Genomic DNA, 23,455 nt, shown 5'->3' on the forward strand with positions numbered 1-23,455 from the left:
TGGTCTTTTTTTCCCGAAATAAAATGCATAATTCTCTCGTCTCAGGGGGATATGAGGGGGGAAAGTACCATAATTTGAATATACTACCGCGTTTCTACTGATACAAAGCCTAATGCTAAATCACTGAAGTTACCCTTTAAAACATCAACCAACTACAATAAATACCAACAAACTCCGACCAACCCTTAAAAACTCCAACAAACATCAACAAACTCCAATCAACCCCTCCCAAACAAACTCCAACCAACCCCAAAAAACTCCAACAAACATCAACAAACTCCAACCAACCCCTCCCCAACAAACTACAACCAACCTCAACAAACATCAACAAACATCAACAAACTCCAACCAACCCCTCCCCAACAAACTCCAACCAACCCCAAAAAACTCCAACAAACATCAACAAACTCCAACCAACCCCTCCCCAACAAACTACAACCAACCCCAACAAATATCAACAAACATCAACAAACTCCAACCAACCCCAAAAAAACTCCAACAAACATCAACAAACTCCAACCAACCCCTCCCCAACAAACTCCAACCAACCCCTCCCCAACAAACTACAACCGACACCAACAAACATCAAAAAACTCAAACAAATATCAATAAACTCCAACAAACACCAAGACTCCAACCGACATCAACAAACATCAACAAACTCCAACCAAAACCAACAAACACCCATAAATACCAACTCCTTCCCAACAAACACCAACAGACTCGAACAGACACCAACACACTACAACCAACCGCAACAAACTGCAACCAAACCTAACAAACTTCAACAAATGCCAACAAACTCCAACCAAACCTAACAAACTCCAACAAATACCTACAAACTACAACCAAACCTAACAAACTTCAACAAATACCAACAAACTCAAAATATTTTTTTACTGTACATAAAAAGTGGTATGAACATGGTATATTATCTTGAATATGGCAGTCATTTAGTAGCATTGTATCTATCAAAGCACTATTGTTTTACAATCGGACACCATCGCTGTATACCATTGTACCACTATTGTACTTTTTTAAGGGAAGCTTGGCTTCTGTTGTGTTGATCTCAATCTTGTGAGAAAACAAAACACATTAAAAAAATCGTATTATTATTAATATTAGTAACAAGATCTCATCCCTCAGATCAGCGCATCTCGCTGTGTGTGCTTATGTATGTGTGTTCTGGTATCAAGCCATGTAATTCAAAAATAGTACATGTACTGTATATACATTCACACACACACACACACACACACACACACTGCAATGTAGGAGTAGGATCACATTATGGTCTGTGCAGATTTCCCCAGAGTAGGATCACTCTCTGTGAATGAGGGATGAAACAGAGGAAAAGAGAAACAAAGAGAGCAGAACGAGGTGAAGGGTGGGTTACATCTGACTCCTCCACCAAATTACTGAGAAAAACCCTTCCCATCAATCACACACACGCTCATACTACGTGAAAGCCATGCTGTTCAGAAACAGTAACTCCATCCCTGCATTCTCTGTATCTCCAATTCTGCATGAAGGAATGTGGAAAACAGTATGGGATGATTATGTTAGCTCTAAACGAGTGACTACCAAGAAAGTCAATAAGCCCTACGGCATCCAAAATCAGAGACGAATCCAAGCTGCATACATTTATTTAACACCTCCTCATCTTCTTTTCCTTCTGTTTTTCAAATCTGTTGATTGCCAACTAAAAGGCAGGCGATGAGTAACAAGATTTGCCATAGTCAAAACACTAGAGACTTAAAGTGAAAAGCATAATTCCCCCCCCCTGCATTCCACCGGAAAAAGTAAACAAGCAGGTAATTATGCAATAAAACAAATCAAATCCAAGCAGCGTGCACATATGTTTACTTAGTTATACATCAAGGACAAAATAGTCCCAAAGGTGAGCTAAATCTGACAAAACCTCACTGTGGGGATGTCCTCAAATGAAGAAAAAAACAAAAACGTTTCATACATGTAGTTAGTAAATCTTCATTTAATCACCTTTATCTTCAGGGTCATTCCAACCTTGTATCATTTAATGCTACTGAACACAAAGGAAAAGAAAGTAAATATTATTTTCCATGCAATTATTAAAGAGAATGGGAGCTTTCGATCTTCAAATATAAAAATATATCATAAAAGTGGTTCATATTAAAGTTTAGAAGGCCATACTACAGTTTTGTGACGACAGAATGAAATTTAACTCATTATTCGCTGAACAACCGATGATAACAAAGTATTGATTAAATCAATCAATGAAGTTTTGAAGCAGAACAATCGGTTCAAGTGAATGAATCAGACCATTCTTGTAAAGTGTTTAGTGAACTGGATCAATTGATTCCTTGAAAAGACCTGACTCCAAAGAACAATTCTCATGGCGAAGGGGTTTTAAAGTAAATGTTACTCGTATTTCCATCCGTTTGTCACACAAAACTATCATATGGCTTCAGAAGACCTTAAAGGTAGGGTAGGCAATTTCGGAGAGGCTAGGAATAGCCAGCTAGCTTTGAAATCATAAGATCCCATCCTCCCTTCAGAGGGCTCTCCAATGCCACGCCTTCTTCCAAACACACGAATATAATATCATCTAATATCAATTTTTATTTAAATTACCAAAAAACAATTTGAATACTTTTAGTTAAGTTAAGCAATGTAGCGGGTGAATTATGTATATGATGTATATTACGATTATATGATGAACTATATTCCTTTCTCCAATGATGTTTGAAGTTGTTCAAAGCGTTTCTAAGGACACTGATTTTAAGAAGGCAGCTGTCTGGATCTGAGGTGGTGAATGGGAACATGGTTTGTGTAACATTAGCAACACATTATTAGCTGTTTGATAACTTCGTCAAGCCAAAGGCTAGTCATATTAATTATTTTATGTGTCCGACATTGTAGAGAGCTATACATAAAATACATTACCATTCGGATACATCGACTTGTAGACGAGCCTGTACGAGTCGGGTCTACTAACGTATACTAAATGAAGCAAGGGTGTAGAGCTACATTCAAGCCATTTTAAGGCATGAATAATTATTTTTCACAGGAAAAAAATACATTTAAATATGTCATTTTGGTGATCAAAGATGAGTTTTAAGGGATCAAATTATTTACTATGTGGGGACTTAAAAATTTGCTAGTGTTCCAAGGGAAAAAAACTGAGATAAATATATCAGACCTCACCTCACTGATATAAAAGTGTGTTAACAAACATATGTCAGCCTTATTCTCTTGACACTGACATTAGAAGTATATAATTATATGATAAAAGATATTCTGTATTCATGGTGAACACTGAGCAGACTTATGAATACTATTAAGCCTGTTGGGGGGACACACTTCTATACGCGGATCTTTTCTTCCCCTCACACACACCAGTGTCATGAATACTGACAAGCTCCATTCCTCTGGTATGCAAATGATGGCAGAATATTCATGAACCACTAAACGGAGCGGCGTTGATAATTGAAACAAAATGGCAGACTCGATTGTCGCTTGCACATGCATTCATATTTGTACTTTCTTTGTTGACGCCTGTCAGTGTCCTGCTTAAAACGGTGTTCGCGGTGGATCAAAACACTCGTCCTCGCAGGGGATTGTACGTGTGCAAGTGTAAAAGGAGAGAACCTAACGGTACTGGTGGGAAAGAGCTTGACTCTGTAAAAACTGCTCGCAGCTGTTTTTGCGATAACAGCGGGCGGCTCTGTGACTGCAGTAGGAAGCTCAGTGGGGCTTGACCCTGTTGGTAATGGGCAGGAAGCCGGGGATGAATTCGACTTGTGTTTTACTCTTTCAGCCATTAACCTCTCTGAGCTGCGGTACTGAGGGAGAAATGAGGCATGTAGGAGCAATGGGAACCAAGACTCTTCAGTCACAAATGCTAAAAGATTAGCATTACTCTAGCTGCACACAACCATAAAAATACTGTATATGCAGACATATTATTATGTGCAGCTTTGGTGGCACAACTACCAAATTTAGTGATGAAACTGCTACTGATTCTAGTACTATCTTGTAAATTTAAGATTGATTGTTGGATCAACTGAATGACACCCTACATGGACCACTAGGTACTTCCAGGGAAAATATTTATGTTACATTTATTTATATTGTAATAATACAATACAATATTTTGTATTTATGTAAAATTTATGTTGTTATGCTGTCTTTGTTCAACCCACCACACTGGTCAAAGTACTGAAATGAAATGAAATAATGTAATGAAATAAAATTATTTGGTCACACTTTAGATTAGTTATCAATTCTCACTATTAACTAACAATTAACTACAACTTTTACCTCAATAAACTAGCAACTAATTTACTACTTGTTAATAGTTTTTTGTAATGTTTAAGTTTAGGTATTGCGTAGGATTAAGGGATGTAGAATATGGTTATGCAGAATAAGGCATTAATATGTGCTTTATAAGCACTAATAAACCCAATATCCTAGTAATATGCATGCTAATAAGCAACTAGGGTAACATTTATTTTAGGGTTCAATTCTTGCTATTAACTAGTTGTTTATTAGCATGCGTATTACTAGGATATTGGCTGTTTATTAGTACTTATAAAGCACATATTTTAATGCCTTATTCTGCATGACCTTATTCTACATCCCTTATTTCTAACCAATACCTATTAAAGGATGAGTTCACTTTAAAATGAAAATTACCCCATGATTTACACACCCTCAAGCTATCCTAGATGTTTATGACTTTCTTTTTTCTGATGATCGGAGCTATATTAATAAATATCCTGATGCTTCCAAGCATTATAAAATGGCAGTGACGGGGTCCATGGAGTTTGAAGCTTAAAAAAGTGCATCCATCCATCATAAACGTACTCCACACGGCTCCGGGGGGTTAATAAAGGCCTTCTGAAGCAAAGCTATGGGGTTTTTTTAAAGAAAATTATGCATATTTAAAAATTATAAAGTAAAATATCTAGCTTTCGGCAGATCACCTAATGAAAAAAGCTTAACTGGCGCAACATATTACGTCGGACATAGCGTAAGCATTTTGAACTGCGAGAGGCATTACACTTCCTTCATAAATTGAATACAGAAGGTGGTCTGGCGTAAGCTAAAAAATATATGGATATTTTTCTTACACAAACCCATCGATTAACCCCTTTATTAATTTGTAATATAACTTCATGTCATATACACCTAGGATGGCTTGAGGGTGAGTAAATCATGGGGTAATTTTCATTTTTGGGTAAACTCTCTAATCTCTTTAATAAGCAGTAAATTAGGAGTTTATTGAGGCAAAAGTCGTAGTTATAAGTGAATATGTTTTCCGAATGTGTACTAAAGTGTAACCACAACTAGTTAATAGTGAGAATTGTACTCTAAACTAAAGAATTACCAATAATTTATATGGCATTTGTGACTGCTTCAATCATACCACCACACTAGTCAAAGTATTAAAGCATTGAAGAGGAACTGTCTTTTTTCAATATTGTCTGGACAAATGCTAAAAAGATATGATTTGCTGAAGTATGGTAATGCTGGACCGGAGACAGCTAAACTAATCTGAGGGCACATCTGGGGGGTTCTTAGATTTGGCATATCACGTGTGTCCATAATTGAACACGGCTAACTCATTTAAGTTTAAAAAAAAAAGAAAAGAGGACAAACAAACAGAAAATAGGGACAGAGAAGAGATAAATAAACAGGAAAAGACACATCAAAGCAGCTGTAACAAGACTTATGCTGAGCCACGTCGACTCTTTCCACCTAAATCCTGTTTTTGACAAGCTGTCACTTAATAAATCCTCAACAAATCCCACACAATCTGACCGTGATGCACAACACAATATTACTGAAAAACAAAACTGACTGGAAACAGTTACCTATATGACACTTAAAGGACAGTAACCAGTTAGCTGAATACTGAACTAGTTTCCTGTTGCTGTGACAGTCATTAAAGTTGCACAACCTTCTTACATGATTTTTTAATTGTAAACTTGAATCGCTTTAGTATTCTGCTTGTGAGCAGCTTCTTAACAAAGATTTCACAACTGCTTGGTTGGTTGCAAGTCATTTTTTACAACTCATGGTTAACATACAGGATATGACCTAGAGAGGTGAACTATGAAGACATATTTCTCTTTCTATATTCTTGTTGAAAACGTCTACAGTTTACACTTGTGGGACAGCATATTTATTATATTAAACACTAAACACAGTGAATTTCAAGGAGGTGATTCAAACAAAATATCTTCAAATATTTAAGATTTACAAATATTTTAATAACATGAAATTACTTTTTTCAATTGCAACGATATTTAGATGCTCGAAAAATTTAGGCAGAGCTACATACACACATAAATTTGTATTTTTTTCCCCAAAACCATGATTAATGGGTAACATTTTAAAATAAGTTTTCATTTGTTAATATCAGTTAATGTATTAACTAGCATATGAGCAATACATTTTTTACTGTCTTAATAAAAATACAGCTGTTCATTGCTCAAATTAGTTAACAGTGCATTAACTAATGTTAACAAATGCAACTTTTGATTTTAATAATGTATTAGTAAATGTTAAAAAGTAAGACTTTTAATAAATTAAGATTAATAAATGCTGTAGAAATGCAGTACATTATTAGTTCATATTAACTAAACCTTGTTATGTTAATGAAACCTTATTGAAAATTGTTACCAATTAATTGTGATAAGCCGTCATAAATGTGATGTGTAAGCATCTCTATTTATTGTAGGATATACCGAGTGTTTTGATTGGTCCTGTGCAATCCTGCAGCACGAAACTGCAGTGTTGACTATAATCAGGCAGAAAATAGAGTCCTGTAAAAGCTGTGATTTCATGCTTGAGGAGACACCAGGGGGCCAAAAATAGAGCTGGTCAAAATCCACAAACATTCACGCAAACATCCGCGACAAGCACAAACAGAGGGTTAAAGTACAGTAAAACAGGAAATAGTTGAACACACACTTGCTCACACACACATCAAGTGAAGTCCCGCTAGACTGCGGCTGCATTAATAGAGTCATCTGGGAGATAAACACTGACTTCAGTTGCATCAGGTGTGAATCACAGGCCTACAGGCAACACTGCTCACTGCGTCTCCATGACAACTTGCAGGTGACTCACCAACCTCTCTAGGTAAGGCTAAATCTGTTTCCACGACAACCCTAACCCTTTCTGCAGGAATGATGCCAGAGGAAAGAACTGCGGCAGGGGCCGTATCATCCCAGTACTACGGAAATCTAACGAAACGCCACGGCAAGAGGAGGAGGAGGGCGCCATGGGACCTAATGTTCTGTGTTTGTCAAATCAATACAGCAAGTATTTATAATATAATAAAATATACTGCAATATAATAAGAAAAGTAATGATTTGGGATCGATTTGGAAATAATTGTATTGTGAAGCATTTACTATTGTGATACTATTTTATAATAATTATTATATTTTTGTACCATTGTAAATTGAGTGGTTTGTGAGAAGTTCATAAATATTTATACATTATTTTATAATATAATTATTCTAATAATTATAATATAAATTATTCATTAATAATGATTAGTGCTGTCAATTGATTAAAAATAATTTACTAATTAATCAAAATTTTTTTCTTTAAATACTCGCGTTTTTAATATTTTTAATTTGTAATAATTTCACAGTTACTCTCCAAATTAATGTAGAAACAACTTAAAGACAGTATATTTTAAATATTTGTTGTCATGGCATCTTTTTATGAATGAAAGCTAGTATCACTGATACTAATACTGCTACTGTTGTCTCTATGAAATAGATTTTTTTTTAAACATTAATTATAGACATTCAACATAACAGTAAAATCTATATGAATTTTAACATTTATAAGGCTTTAAAAAATAGCAATTTTTAATTAAGTGAACTTAAAACAATCTTCACATAAACCCATAATAATAAATGTCATATTTACAAAAACTATAAATTAAATATAGATGAATCCTTATTAAAGCTACAACTTTCTCTGTTATCTTTGTCCTTTGATTAATTTTAATGACAGACATCACAGCAGCTGGTTTATTAGGCTGCTGTCACTTTAAGATCTGGATCTGACATGCTGTCACGTGCATCTCATTTTATGTACATAAAAGTCGTTATTTAACTCATTTAAGACTGCTCTTATGAAAAACACTAGACTAATGTGCATTTTGGCCTAATTCTGTGTGTTATTGTTCGTTCAAGTGTGAAAGAGAACGCGATTCTGGTGCGCTGTCTGTGCGCACGATACTGGCGGGCATCTTTCTGTGTGTCGTGCGTGTCAGGACATTCACAAACAGCCCCTTTTCCTTTTGTCTTGTCGCGCTTGCATAGTTTAAAAGCATTTACATAAATAAGAGCATGATCATATAATGTAACGCTAGCCTAAGAATGACAGAAAAAGCGGATGCTGCATTAATTGTGTTAAATATTTTTGTATGAAAAAATTTATCGCTTGTGTTAACATGTTAATTTTGACAGCAATAATAATGATTAGTTATAAATAATAATCGTAATAATAGTTATTATTATTGTAAAATTATTTTTATGAACGTTTCACAATCCAATCAATTACCAATGGATATAATAAATTCCTGACCATTTTTCCTTATTGAGTATCTTGTTTGACATGGAAATACATCATACGGAAGAAAAATTGATTGCTACGGTTTTATTTTCACTTAATGAGGTGCACAAATTATTTTTCTGATAAGGATAAATGCTGAGTTAGTGTGGAGATTATTTACCTCAACTATCTATCGATTGATTTTTTGATAGTTTTCATTGATTAGAAGTTACCAACCGTTACGAGGACAGGCGTGGTGGAGTTGGATGTCCAGAGAGCAGGGTTTGCGTGTGACAGCTGTAGCCACTGACTCGTAAGGGTTGTCCTCATCCTCTGGTAAAAACACGTCCAGTGATGGAGAATGGGCAATTTCACCACATCGCTTGTCCTGCACAAACAGCATAACAGAAACCAGAGTCTTTAGACAGACAGACAGATAAATAGATAGATTGAAAGATTGACAGACAGACAGACAGACAGACAGACAGACAGACAGACAGACAGACAGACAGACAGACAGACAGACAGACAGACAGACAGACAGACAGACAGACAGACAGACAGACAGACAGATAGATAGATAGATAGATAGATAGATAGATAGATAGATAGATAGATAGATAGATAGATAGATAGATAGACAGATAGACAGATAGATAGAAAGATAGATAGACATTTTCAAAGTGTGAAAAAGACACTGCAACCAATTGAGAGTTTCTCGCCATGAAGACAAACCATTCTGTCTCAAGCGCACAATGGCAAGGATAAACAGCCACCCATGACACCCTGCTCCATCATCTTCGGTGAAACATTGCCATCACCTCCTGCTGCCTGTTTGTCTTCATGGGTGCAACACGGCAGACGTGTGAGGGCAACCATCCCTCAAAGTAAACATAGCACAGGCCAAGCTGCCCCCATTGTCATCGCACTTATTTCCCATGAACCCCATCGATTTCTTCTCAGATGACTATTACTCTACCTGTCAGGCCCAAATCCTGCATCACCCAGAAAGCATTAGACACATCCATCATGCACCAGGCACTGGGGAAGGGAGATTTATCACAAGGGATTGAAAGAAAGACCTTTGTCTCTCTCCTGATGATACAGCTGTTCAGTTAATTCCATATGGACACTCAATATCAGGTCTTGGTTAAGAGTAAATTAAATCCTTCTTCCAACATTCACTCTTCATATACTCAAACACAGGTGGTTTAAAACAAACGTAGTTGCATGTGTGTCCATGCAAAAGTCATCCATGAAGGTAGATTGTCGTGGGTAAGTTTCTAGGGCAAAGGTGGGTGCTAGGGTGTTTGCTGTGGTTACTACAGTGTGGATACTAGGGGTGTGCAGCAGAGCCAGATTGGGGGCCTTTCATGGTTTTTGTGTACATTGTTATGTCAGAACAATCATCCAAATAAGAGGACTTGGACTCTATAAATAGCTGATTAGAGAACATGGAAGATGAAAGAAAATATTCAGTGGCTGAAAATTGCTAAAACAGAATATAGAATACATAAATACTTGCCATATCTGAGAGTGAGACAGTGAAATATCATTTAGCCACTCATATCGTCCAAGGTTTAAAATATGCTCTTGACAGAGAGCTGGTTTATGAAAAACGTGAAGAGAGGCAATCATTTAAATAGACATAATAAATAGAGGAAAATGTGTATGATGTAGTATTTTAGTTGATATTACTTTTTCCCAGTTATCATTTCTGAGAAACGCACGGAGAAGGCAATGCAGCTACTGCAGAGTAAAACATTTTATAACTTTTTTCAAATTAACTTAGATTATTAATGTGGTTCAGATAACATAATATTTTTAATATATTCTCCTTCATTGTATTAACCCAAATATTTAATTTAAATTAACTAAAAATTTTAAGGCAACCAGTTAACTTACTTTTTTAAGTTAACCACTTAACTGTCACCGTCCTGCTGCCTTTTTTGATCGCCTTTTTTGTATCATATATTTTAGTAATTATCATAAATTAGGTATCATTCGAAAGCTTACGAAATTCATCCTGTGAAAACTGTTTTGAAATTGGACGTTGCGTTACCATGGAAATGGTACTTTAAATTCTTCTAACGGGCTCCTCCCCTAGTGGGCGATGTCATGTTTCATATGACAACATTTATTTCAACTTTATAATCAAAATCTTTTCTAATCTTGACAAAACTCATATCGTCAGAGTCTCAAGGTTCCATATTTGGTGACTGTTTTGTGATGGAAGTGACATTTGGACAGAAATGTACAGGAAAATGCATTAAAAAAACAATCAATGGAATTTGGATGACACCCGGTGGCTATTTTTGGCATGGTGCCTAAACAAAATCTCATGGGAACTTCAATTTTTGTGATATCAACTTCAGATTTGGAACACAACTTGGTTAGACATATGGCTTTGCTTTTATAGTTATTTTAGATTAAAACATATTTGTAAAATGTATATTTTATATCAAATAAAAAATATTTAGTACAGTATTTTTTATTGACAGTAAATTTAAACTTCCATAACTTTTTCATACTTTCATATTTTGAATTGCTTGCACTTCAATAATCTGCCGAGTTTCTTCTTTAAAACAAGACCAAACTTAGGTATATATTCCAAAGCATTCTTGAATTACCATTTAAGTTTGGATAGTGCATTTTCATGCGTATTCTCAAAAAGGGGGGTGACAGTTAAGGGGTTAAACTAACAATACTTTCCTCAGTGTATATTTTCGCTCATTTCATTCATAGAGATTATACTTGCATAATGTTTTTAGATGTTTATGTATAATATCACACTGGCTAATTTGGTGTCAACAGAATATTTTTTCTATTATTTGGCATGAATCGTAATTCATTCTGAAGCTATTATCTGTGCCTTTCCAAATAAGGTATTTGGTCTAGACTACTACAGAGTAGGGTGTTCACTGTGTTTACTAGGCTGTTGCTTGGTGGTTAGAGCATTGCTAGGTGATTGTGAGTAGTGCTTGCTCGAAGTCATCTCCGGGAGTTTGTTATAGGTGGTTTCCATGGTGTTACTAGGGTGTTCTGGGTGGTTACTGTGGTTGCTGTTTCGCAACACATTTTTTTTGTACATTTTCTGAAGAAAGTGTGAGTGGTGCTTGCAAAATTCGCCTCCAACTACACGACAAGTGTTCTGGGTGGTGGTTAGGTGGTCGAAGTCAAAAAGTCCACATGTAAGTGGTAAGTTACATACTGAAGTTTAAAACGTGTGGTTAGGAAACATCATCGCATTGATCCCATCCATGTAAACTTTCTCCTCTTTTCCCACTTCCTCTAATGATCGTTTTCCCTTCTCTTTCCATATGAGCCACACTGAATAAAGCTCCAGTCAGAAAGAACAGAGGCCCTCCAGAGAGCCGCGCTGAGAAATCAACAGAGAGAATAATAGAGAGGTGAGAAAGACAGAGAGAGAGATCAAAGCTGCGTTCACAAGAACTTATACGTTTGGACTTTCTGTGTCAGTTTTAATAGCGTGGTGGGGCGGGACAGAGGATTCGGGCACACGCCGAGGAAAATACTGAGACAGCAGGAAAGAGGGGAAATGCATGGGCTTTGAATCAGTGGTTTCCTGCATCGTACGCTAGCATGCACCCGCTATACACAGGAAACTACCAACGGGCCAAATAGAGTGAGAAAAAAACGACAGCAAAGTTGTGGGTGACAATCGTCCTTCACTGAAGTTAGTTAATACTGCTGGTGAAATAATATGACTATACAACATCATTTTTGCTAACCTAACCCTTAACCTGAAAAAAAAAAAATGTAAAATAGCAAAAATTTAATAGATAAATAATTAATAAATACATTTATACTTAAAAAACAAACTAATATTATTAATATTAATAATATTAATCGTGATCATAAAATAATATAAAATAATTAAATATATAATTTTTATAATTCTGTTCATTTAAAATATATATATATTTGTCTGTTTAGTCAGATTTAGATCTCTTCTAAGAACAATTTTGTCCCAAATCTATAAGCACGTACACACACAAGAGTAAACAGTACACAGTTATGTTAAAGAAGTTCATTACCTGTTTATCTCTTGCAGATCCTTATTTCTTCACTGTGACTGAAATTTCAACTCTTCAGCGTACAAACAAAATGACCCCTCTGCGCCTGACTGTCCGAGCACACTACAGCTCTTGTTCTCTTTCTCTATCTCTCTCTGACAGCAGAGACAGGAACTTCATTTTTTTTCTCAGAAAAGGAAGACTACAACACAAACAAAAGTGGTTCAAGTCAGTAATTAGCGTGCTGATGTAGAGCTGCAGTTGCTGGACTCGCATTCAAATAGGAAATCTACCCGGACGGCCCTCAGTCACGTCTGCAATCTTCAGCTGCACATGTGACTGGGGCCTGACAGCTTTTGCTTAACTCTTGTCTTCCTCCCTTTCTCATTTTCTTCTTTAATCAGCTCTTTTCGCTTTATTCCCTTTGGTTTACTTCACATTTATCCAGAGTTCTGTCACTTCTGTCTCGCGCTATTTTCTCAGTTGATACAGTCTCTGATCTGGATGACCACTGTCATTTCCTGTGCTTTTCTAATCTGAGCTCTGCATATTTTGGAGGAGGACCCCACAGAATAAAAGGACCTCAGAGACCTTCTCGGAACAGATAGAGGGATTGATATAAAGCACGAGAGGGAAGATAAGTTTGGTCATGTGCTTTAGAGGAGGGCTTTTGCATGCAGAGATGATAACAGTGGAGGGAAGGAAGGCTTACACAATTTTGTTGCAATATGCTTCACGGCAAGGCTTCATTATAAACCGAACAAACAATAAGCGGGAAAATGAAGGAACTACAAATAAATACATCAGTAAGATAAAGTAGCCTGTTCAAGACAGTCATTTACTCACTAAAAGGCTTCCAGCCAAAATAATCTCATTCTGCCTGATGTATAACGGACTTAGTGCAAGAGATGAGCGAAAGAGAGAGGAAACAGAGAGTTGGAGAAAGACGACAAAGGAAAAAAAGAGAAAATGAGCTAATTGAATGATGGCAATGATTTCCGACTTTCATAAAAATGCCTGACTACAGTTATTACCTTCTTCTATAAAACACCTTAGCAGATTTAGCACCTGCCCCCAGTTAACTGAATTTCAGCATGCCGGATGTGAAAACGCAGAAGGGTACATCTGCAGGTCAAACCCCAAATGCTGAGAGGACAGTTGTTAAGTGCAGTATGGTTAGCGAGTCAGACTGGTAACACGAAGGTTGCGGGTTTGATTCTCAATACCGGCAGGAAATGATTGAGGTGCCCTTGAGCAACGCACCTAAACCCTAATCGCTCCCCGCCACAGCAAAACTGGCTGCCCACTGTTCTGGGTGTGTGTGTCCATGGTTTGCAGTGCGTGTGTTCACTACTTGGACGGGTTAAATGCAGTGGACAAATTCTGAGTATGGGTTACAATACTTGGCCTTCAGATGTCACTTAGAAACTTAAAGGTGAACTATGTAGGATTTTTGCAGTAAAATATCCAGAAACCACTAGGCCAGTGTTATATATTTTGTTCAGTTGAGTACTTAGAATATCCCAAATGTTTCCAACTATTTGTAAATCGCTGAGAAATTGCTATTTTAACCAAGGAACCGGGACGTGTGAGCTATGCGTGTGAGGGAGTCGCCTGTCGATTGCGTCATATCTGCGTCACCCTCGGTTTTCCGGTTTTATTCAGTGAAACACTTTACTCTCACTGCAGTGTGAATACGTGTCATAGCGGCCGCCGAGCGAACGTCATAACTTCCTTTTCAACACACTCAGATATATCTAATGCGATAAACAGAGTTGCGTTACCTCATACTCATCACTGGAAAAGAGGAAGTGGCGCCGGCAACCGTGTCATAATAAAAGTCCCGCCGGCGACTATGCCATAATAACAGTCCCGCTCTTCAATCGCTCCTGCGGCCTTGCTCAGCTCCACAACACTCGGTCCTGCTCTGCTTCAGACTACAGTAATGTTAATAATCGCATCCATGAACATGATTTCTGCCCGAGTCCTATCCTGACTCTTTTCCACCGGCTGTGAGGTGAAGACCACATGTCCCAAGATTCTGCGCTCAAACGTGGCGTCATCAAACTACGCCTTTGTTTGAACAGGCGACCTCTAGTGGACGGAAAAGTTACATAGTGTAGCTTTAAGACTAGACTTACAAATATGCTCCCAAATTAACCTTTTGCCACACCTGTTATTAATTATTGGATTGAGAACATTGACTGTGATATAAAACAGCATTTTGCATTGTTCAGTTGAAAATAAAAATATTGTCGCGTGAAATAATTTTTCCTAGTATATTTCTGGCAAATAGCACAGACTATTGTGTCATTCGCAGCATCATACATTAGACTCTCTTTAACACTATTTGTCACAAAAAAGGGTCAAAATTTGCCAAGGTCCACCATTATGCTGTTCCTTATGTTATTGTTTTTCAGGAAACACTTGGGGTTACTTGACTGTAACCCTGTTCCCTGATAAAGCGGAACGAGATGCTGCATAAGCTTATGCAAATGGGAAATGTCTTTGACATAACCAGCTGTGAAAATAGTGTGAAAACACGTCAATGAAATTGACCCGGAGGTATTTATAGCCTCGGCCGGTGACTGCACGAGGCTATAAATAGATGAGCTTCAGCTGGAGCAAACCAGATCTTCTTTGTTTGAAGACCAGTCCTGAAGCATCATCAGCACGGCCTAGCAATGCAGCATCTCGTTCCGCTTTATCAGGGAACAGGGTTACAGTCAAGTAACCCCAAGTGTTCCCTTTCAAAAGCTACACTCAATGCTGCATAAGCTTATGCAAATGCGAACGAGAATACCCACGCCGCCGTGCTTGATGGTGCCTGGACCCCTTACGGTTGTGTAGGTGTGCACAAGAACGCAAGAAGCCTCAGGCATTAGCCTGTGATGTCGACTCAAGAACATGAGCCCAGAGTGGCATGAGCATCCAAGCTATAAAGTCTTAAGAATGTGTGCGGAGAGGACCAGCCTGCCGCATCACAAACACTTTGTAAGGGAGCACCCCTTGCTAACGCAGTAGAAGAGGCGACTCCCCTGGTGGAGTGAGCCCTTAATCCTATAGGTGAAGCTTGACCGCGCACCTCATAGGCAAGAGCAGTAGCATCCCTGACCCAATGTGACATTGTTTGATGGTGGCAGAACCTCTGTTACGGCCCCCAGGGCAAACAAACAGTTGCTCTGACTTACGCCACTGGCTAGTGCGGTGGACGTAGGCCTGAAGAGCATGGACTGGACACAGTCTATGAAGTTTCTCCTGATCCGGCGTTGTGAACGGCAGAGGGTAGAAGGTTTCAAGAGTGACAGGATGTACAGTCGACAAAGGAACCTTAGGCAGGTAGTCAGGGTGGGGATGCAAAATCACTTTCACCAAACCTGGGGCAAAGTCTAAGCAGGATGGCGATATTGACAGAGCCTGCATGTCCCCAATTCTTTTCAGAGAAGTTATAGCCATAAGAAAAACCATCTTTAGAGTCAGAAGTTCGTCAGACGCTGATTTTAGAGGTTCAAAGGGGGTCTCAACCAGACCCTCGAGGGCTAAAACTAAGTCCCATGAAGGGATCTTGGCTCTTAATGGAGGCCACAACTGCCTGGCACAACAAAGTGAGCAGGCAGAAGATGCCTCCCAAGCGGCACCCCATCCACCAGGGCATGGCAAGCCAAAAGAGCGGCCACATAAACCCTGAGAGTGGAGGGGCAAGCTAATGTTTCAAAGGGGGTCTCAACCAGACCCCCGAGGACTAAAGCTAAGTCCCATGAAGGGATCTTGGTTCTAACAGGTGGCCTCAACTGCCTACCCCACGAATGAAGCGAGCGACTAGAGGATGTCTCCCGAGCGGCACCCCATCCACCAAGGCGTGGCAAGCCAAAAGAGCGGCCACATGAACCCTGAGAGTGGAGGGGCAGGTGCCTGATGACAACTTTTCTTGCAGAAAATCCAGAACTGAAGTTACCTGGCAGTTGACTGAATCTACATTGTGTCGTACACCACCTTTCAAAGACACCCCATTTATTAGCATAAACTTTCCGAGTGGAGGAAGCTCTAGCACTTAGGATGGTCTCAATAACTGCAGGCGAAAGCCCCGTGTCCCTCAGTTGGTGCCCTTCAGGGGCCAAACATGAAGGTTCCACAGGTCGGGCCTGGAATGGAATATCGTGCCCTCTGCCTGAGACAGAAGGTCCCTCCTCGCCGGAATCGCCCAAGGCGAGCCGCTGAGGAGAGACACTATCTCCGAGAACCAAACCCTGTTCGACCAACGCAGCGCTATTGATAAGAAGCAAGACCCTTGTTGGCGAACCCCGGCTAGAACTCCCAGGAGCAGAGCGACTGGAAGGAGGGCATACAGACGCATTTTGGGCCATGTATGAACCATCACATCCAGACCCAGCGGGGCTGGGTGACAGAGAGAAGCAGGGACATTGCGCTGTCTGAGAAGAGGCGAAGAGGTCCACTCCCTGTGGTCAGCTCTGTAAAATCTGATCCAGATCTGCTTGACTACTTCTGGGTGGAGTTTCCACCCCCCCATCTGTAACTCTGTCTGGACAGTAAATCTGCTCCCACATTCAACCGCCCTTGAATGTACACTGCTCGAGTGACAGGAACTTGTTCTGAGCCCAGAGAAAAATCTGTCTCGCTATTCTGATAGCGTGAGCACAGACCCCCCTGGTGATTATATTTGAGATATTTAGCTGTACTGTCCACCCGCACTAGGACATGACAGCCCCTCAATTGGGGGAGAAAGTATTTCAGGGCCAGAAATACAGCCGTCAACTCGAGGCAGTTGATGTGCCAACTGAGTTGATGACCCTCCCATTCCGGTTGGGCTGGACGACCACTTAAGGCCGCACCCCAGCCCGTCAGGGAAGCGTCCGTCGTTAGCAACTTGCGACGACAAGGTACGCCTAGAGTGGGACCCAAGGCAAAAACCGGGGTCTGAACCACATAGTTAGTGTACGAAGCCACATGGCGCGCCACTTTATTTGCCTGAGGATTGGCCCTAAGTCCTCTGGCTTTGAGCCACAACTGAAACGGTCTTATGTGCAACAACCCCAAAGGGAAACCCGTGGATGCTGATGCCATTAGACCTAACACTCTGGTGCTGATGATCAGTAAGATCTTGGTCTAGCCTGACTTTGCTCAGGAATACTGAATGGTCTTGATTCAAGCGGGAAACCATTGTGCCCACCTTGTGACCAAAAACCGAACAAACCCTATATAAGTCGTTCTCTGGGCAGGAGAAAGAACACTTTTCTTGGTGTTGAGTCTGAACCCTAGAGAAACTAGATGAGCCAACACACTGTGTTGAAGCACCATCTCATGTGATTGTGCTAATTTTAGCAATCGCCTCTGTAATTCAAAATTTGAATGCCCCGGAATCCCAATGGAGCCGGTAATACGTGCGGTTACAAGGCTAGCCAAATGGAAGACCCGAAATTGGTAAGCTTTTGCCCCCAAGAGCGAACCTCAGGAACTTCCTGTGTTGTGGCAGACTTTATATGCGAATACATGCGTCCTTCGGATCAATCGTGCCAAATCCAATCACAATGTTGAATATGCGACACGACTGCCTTCACTGTAACATCTTGACCTTGAGTACTTTAACTGCTTCACGGTTTAAGACTCGAAGATCTGAGATTGGACACCCCCCCTACCCTACGGGGGACCAGGAAGTAACTGCTGTCACTTGTGACCGTACGAACGCCAACTCCGCCTTCACGGAAGTGGAGACCACGCCGTTCAAACAAGGAGGATGACAATTTTTTACTAATTTTTACTGTGCTTAACACCCATGCAGAAACGCCTGGCAGAAGTTCACACGCTGCCTGAGACTCTGAGAGTGACAATTTTAACACTTCCTGTTGAGGGGATGTTAGACGTTCTATGTCCTGGATGATAGCAGGATATAAACACTGAACGTCTAACATTTCACTGGAAACCACTGCCCCCCCGAATCACCAGAGGCGGCGGGGATGGAGTAGTTTTGAGGATAACGGGGTGGGGCGAGCAAATGTTTGACACGCCCTGTCCCGTGGGGGCAGACTGGGCACCAGACCACCGGACTTCTTATATTGATGACAGTCACGAGCTCTGCCCTGGGAGGTTGTTGAGGATGACGAGCCGGTCTCTAGTCTTTACGAGGGAGAGCGCGACTCGCCACACTCTGCTTATTACCCCCCTAAATCTTGAAGGACTGAAGAGAGGTTGTGTGGCTGATAGCCCCTCCCCTTGAGTGCATTGAGGAAGAAACTGAGTAAACACTTCATGTTTCTTCCACTCCTTTAAATCTGGCCACTACAGAGTTAACTGAGTCACCAAATGAACCCCTCAAATCCTTCAGAAGGTCAGCCTGATATGCCTGCAAGACAGCCATAGTGTGCAGCGCAGCACCAGCCTGTCCCTTTATTTATTATTATTATATAAATCATATACAATATATATTCCATATAAAATAATATATTATATATATATATATATATATTCCATATAAAATAATATACAATATATAATTCATATATATAAGCTTTGCCCATGACAGCCGACGTTTATTTTCTACATGGCTTTGTGGGGAGGTATGTCTCTTTAATGAAAATGCAGACCCAGGCGAGAGATAGCTCGTGAGCGTCTTCCACCTGGGGTATTCTCACATATCCACGCGATTTCGCACCCATGATAGTCGAAAATGTCGAAGTCAAGGGTACAAAAACACGTGAAGTAAATGCTTTCTAGACAGAAACCTCAAGCTCACTGCGTTCGGGGATCTCTCATTCACGGTACCAGACAAACTGCCATGGCCACCGCGGACCCAGAGATTCATCATCACTCCCCGCGCGAGCCGAAGAAACGCCGGAGCGCGCTTCGGGATCACGCGGGGAAACATGCATTTGGTGAGCGAGCAAGCGAAAGGGACGGACCCGTCTCTTGCTCGTCAACAAACCCATTCGAGAGCTCCGAAAACTGGTGCGGACTGAAAGTAGCCCAGACGAGCATAAAGCATTCTAACTGTAAAGGCTTGCAATGCTCGCACTCGTCTGACTCAATGCAACGACCGCATGCTCTTCCCCAAACACACACAGCAATAAACGTGCACATCCAGTTCTATTTGAAAGAGAACATGGATATACAGCGTTTTACTCTGCTGACTCGTTTCCAACTGATTAGATTTAACTAGAACTCTTTCCACTAATGTTTCTTTGTAACAGAGATGAGAAAGAGAGAGAAAAATCTGCACACTGCCATGTTGAAAACTAACAAAGATCTCAAGTTGAGTCTTGAAAGAGAGAGAGAGATTTTTTTTTGTTTTGTTTTTTCAGAGACTTTGCAACACACCATAACACAGAGTTGGTCTGAAAACAAAAAGACCTGGTTTGCTCCAGCTGAAGCTCATCTATTTATAGCCTCGTGCAGCAGGTGCGCCTATGACGTCACCGGCCGAGGCTATAAATACCTCCGGGTCAATTTCATTGACGTGTTTTCACACTATTTTCACAGCTGGTTATGTCAAAGACATTTCCCATTTGCATAAGCTTATGCAGCATTGAGTGTAGCTTTTGAAAGGGAACAATGTTTTGAGTCTTGGAGTTATGGCGATAGAAGAAAAAAACAAGTTTGGGCTTTCTAGCAGACCCAATTAAATCACTTGAGTATGGCAGTTTTCTATCATGCATTGTTGTATTTCCTATTAAAGCCGGAAATTGGGGCAAATAATTGAAGGAATAAACAACAGCCAATCCATAGTTTTCACGTGTCGTCACACGCTTATAGGAACGCCCACCTGGAGGGCAAAACAAGGCTCTCCTCCATTGCCCGCTAGTCATTTTTACCAGGTTTGTATTCAGTATTAATGCGGTAAGACAAAATACCAACTTCAATATACACCTTATTGATGTTGCATACTTTGTACAGGAAAGCAGATGAACACAGAATATTAGTGCAACACGAGGTTTCTCGTTAAGTGGAAAACCATTATAAAGAAAACGCGTTGCATTTATATTCTTGCCACATCTACTCGCCTGTATATAGTATGCATCATCAAAAAGGTGTAAACTGAATTTGATCTTTTAATATCACTGTTTTAGTACATTACAGCACTTTAAGTGGGGGTTGCACTAAGGATTCTTTAGCCTGTCGTCAGTTCACCCTCCATCTGCTGCTTGATCAGCTCTATAACGTTTTACTGCGTAATTAATCTGTGTTAAAAATGAAGTGGTGCAACAACTCGATTTACAACCCCAAATCAGAAAAAGTTGGGACAGTATGGAAAACACAAATAAAAAAAAAGAAGTGATTTCTAAATTTACTTTGACTTGTATTTCATTGCACACAATATGAACAAAACATATTTCATGTTTTGTCTGGTCAACTTCATGTCATTTGTAAATATGTATCCTTTCCTGTCATTCAGACCTGCAACACATTTAAAAAAAAGTTGGGACAGTAAAGCATTTACCACTTTGTAATGTTGCCATTCCTTTTCACAACACTTAAAAGACGTTTAGGGACTGAAGACACCAAGTGATGAAGTGTTTCAGGTGTAATTTTGTCCCATTCTTCCTGCAAACAAGTCTTAAGGTGGGCAACAGTACGGGGTCTTCGTTGTCGCATTTTGCGCTTTAAAATGCACCACACATTCTCTATTGGAGACAGGTCGGGACTGCAGGCAGGCCAGTCAAGTACCCGTACCCTCTTCCTCCGCAGCCAGGACTTTGTAATGTGTGCAGAATGTGGTTTTGCATTGTCTTGTTGAAATATGCATGGACGTCCCTGGAAAAGATGTCTTCTTGAAGGCAGCATATTGTGCTCCAAAATCTCTATGTACTTTTCAGCATTAATGGTGCCTTCACAGAAGTGCAAGTTACCTTTGCCAAGGGTACTGACACAACCCCATACCATGACAGACCCTGGCTTTTGGACTTGTTGCTGGTAACAGTCTGGATGATCCTTTTCGTCTTTGGTCCGGAGCACATGGCGTCCATTCCTCCCAAAAAATACCTGAAATACTGATTCATCTGACCACAGTACACATTTCCACTGTGTGATGGTCCATCCCAGATGCCTCCGAGCCCAGAGAAGTGACGTTAACATAGGGCTTCCTTTTGGCACAGTACAGTTTTAACTGGCATTTGTGGATGTAACTACGTATTGTGGTACTTGACAAAGGTTTGCCAAAGTAGTCCTGAGCCCATGTGGCGATATCGCTTATAGATGAATGACGATTCTTGATGCAGTGCCGCCTGAGGGATCGGAGATCACGGTTGTTCAGCTTAGGCTTGCGCCCTTGTCCTTTACGCACTGAAATTCCTCCAGATTCCTTGAATCTTTTAATTATGTTATGCACTGTTGAATGTGAAATATCCAAATCTCTTCCTATCTTTCTTTGAGGAACATTGTTTTTAAACATTTCAATAATTTTCTCACGTATTTGTTGGCAAACTGGCGATCCTCTGCCCATCTTTGCTCCTAAAGGATTAGACCTTTCTTGGATGCTGCTTTTGTACCAAATCATAATTACAATCACCTGTTGACATCACCTGTTTCAAATCACATCATTATTTAACCATTTTACCTCATTACTAGCCCTAAATTGCTCCAGTCACAACTTTTTTTGAAATGTGTTGCAGGTCTGAATGACAGGAAAGGATGCATATTTACAAATGACATGAAGTTGACCAGACAAAACATGAAATATTTTGTGTTCATATTGTCTGCAATGAAATACAAGTCAAAGTAAATTGAGAAATCATTTTTCTTTTTTTTTTTGCGTTTTCCAAACTTTTTCTGATTTGGGGTTGTAAAATAAAACCCATATCAACAAATCCTTTAAACTTTTCTTAATTTAATCCTTATTGGTGCAGCTCACCCTATAGTGTTTTCACGATAAGCGTTTTAAAAACGTCCTGCTGTTTTCAGTCATTGAAATACTGCAGCAGGTGCTGTATATGGGTCATAAGTGCCCAGAACGTGCATCTTGTTCACATATTTTTGTTTTAAGATGAAAATTTGACAGGCTTGTGCTGTAGTTCTATGGCGGTTTTGCCCTCCATGGCTCCGCGACAGTCACGTGACTGAAAACTATGGATAAGCTTTAGGTGCATTATTTGCATTTATTGTGAGCTTTTGAGATGGCTTCAAAGCTAACATGGATAAAAGACATGGACATAATAAATAAAATAAAATAATACATTTTGAACAATTTTAATTTTCCTCCAAGTTAAAAGTATTTCTGATTAATTTTGCTAAAATTATGTTTTGCGACTTACTAATCAGTGGAAATAGGGGCGGAGCATTCTCATTGTAGAGATCCTCTGATTGGACAAAAATCTGTCATCAATAGTTTTATTTTCTCGGATGGGAAACTGGCATTAACTTTTAAAAAAAGAAAACTTATAAATGAGAGAGTGACGAGAAAGTGACAATGTGCAAAAAACAGGACAAAGTAGGAAAATTAAGTTAGTCAACCACACACAGTCTGAGCAGATAGTCCATACAGGGCCAGTAGGTAGACCGGAGGCATTTTGAGCTTTGAGTCCTCCTGAGAGCTTTCTTATGCAGGAAAAACCGTCATCACCTTATCATGCACAGCCTGTACAGTCTGTGAGAAGTTAACATTCATTAGTTGCCCTAATTATCTCAGCACCTAGGAGGAAGTGCGGAAACCTTCTCGGTAGATGAAGCCACTGTCGGGGTTCTGAGATTTTAAACATGAGTCACGGATATACAAAAGAGATTATGCCACATGTGGGAGAGGAGGAGCAGGACGATGAAGATTAAAACAAATATGACGGAGGAAACATTTAATGCAATCACCCGAGGGAGCCTGCTGCTTTAGAATAACTACAGTCAAGGCTTTCCTT

The 23,455-nt window shown here is 39.8% G+C and overlaps 1 protein-coding gene across 12 annotated transcripts in view; it reads right to left on the minus strand.

Annotated features, from left to right (window-relative positions):
* Positions 1-23,455, minus strand: part of anks1b (ankyrin repeat and sterile alpha motif domain containing 1B) — a 239,810-nt gene that overhangs the window by 116,899 nt on the left and 99,456 nt on the right. For 9 of the 12 annotated variants that reach the window (XM_079818229.1, XM_079818230.1, XM_079818227.1 and 6 more), the window contains one exon: positions 8,803-8,953. In XM_079818229.1, coding sequence (XP_079674355.1) covers positions 8,803-8,953 — 151 coding nt within the window. Of the gene's footprint in view, positions 1-8,802; positions 8,954-12,623; positions 13,116-23,455 lie in introns of those variants that run through there. The other 3 variants (XM_079818225.1, XM_079818226.1, XM_079818224.1) reach the window with 3 other exon arrangements.

This window comes from Gobio gobio (genome assembly GCF_949357685.1).
Source record: "Gobio gobio genome assembly, chromosome: 5".
NCBI lineage: Eukaryota > Metazoa > Chordata > Actinopteri > Cypriniformes > Gobionidae > Gobio > Gobio gobio.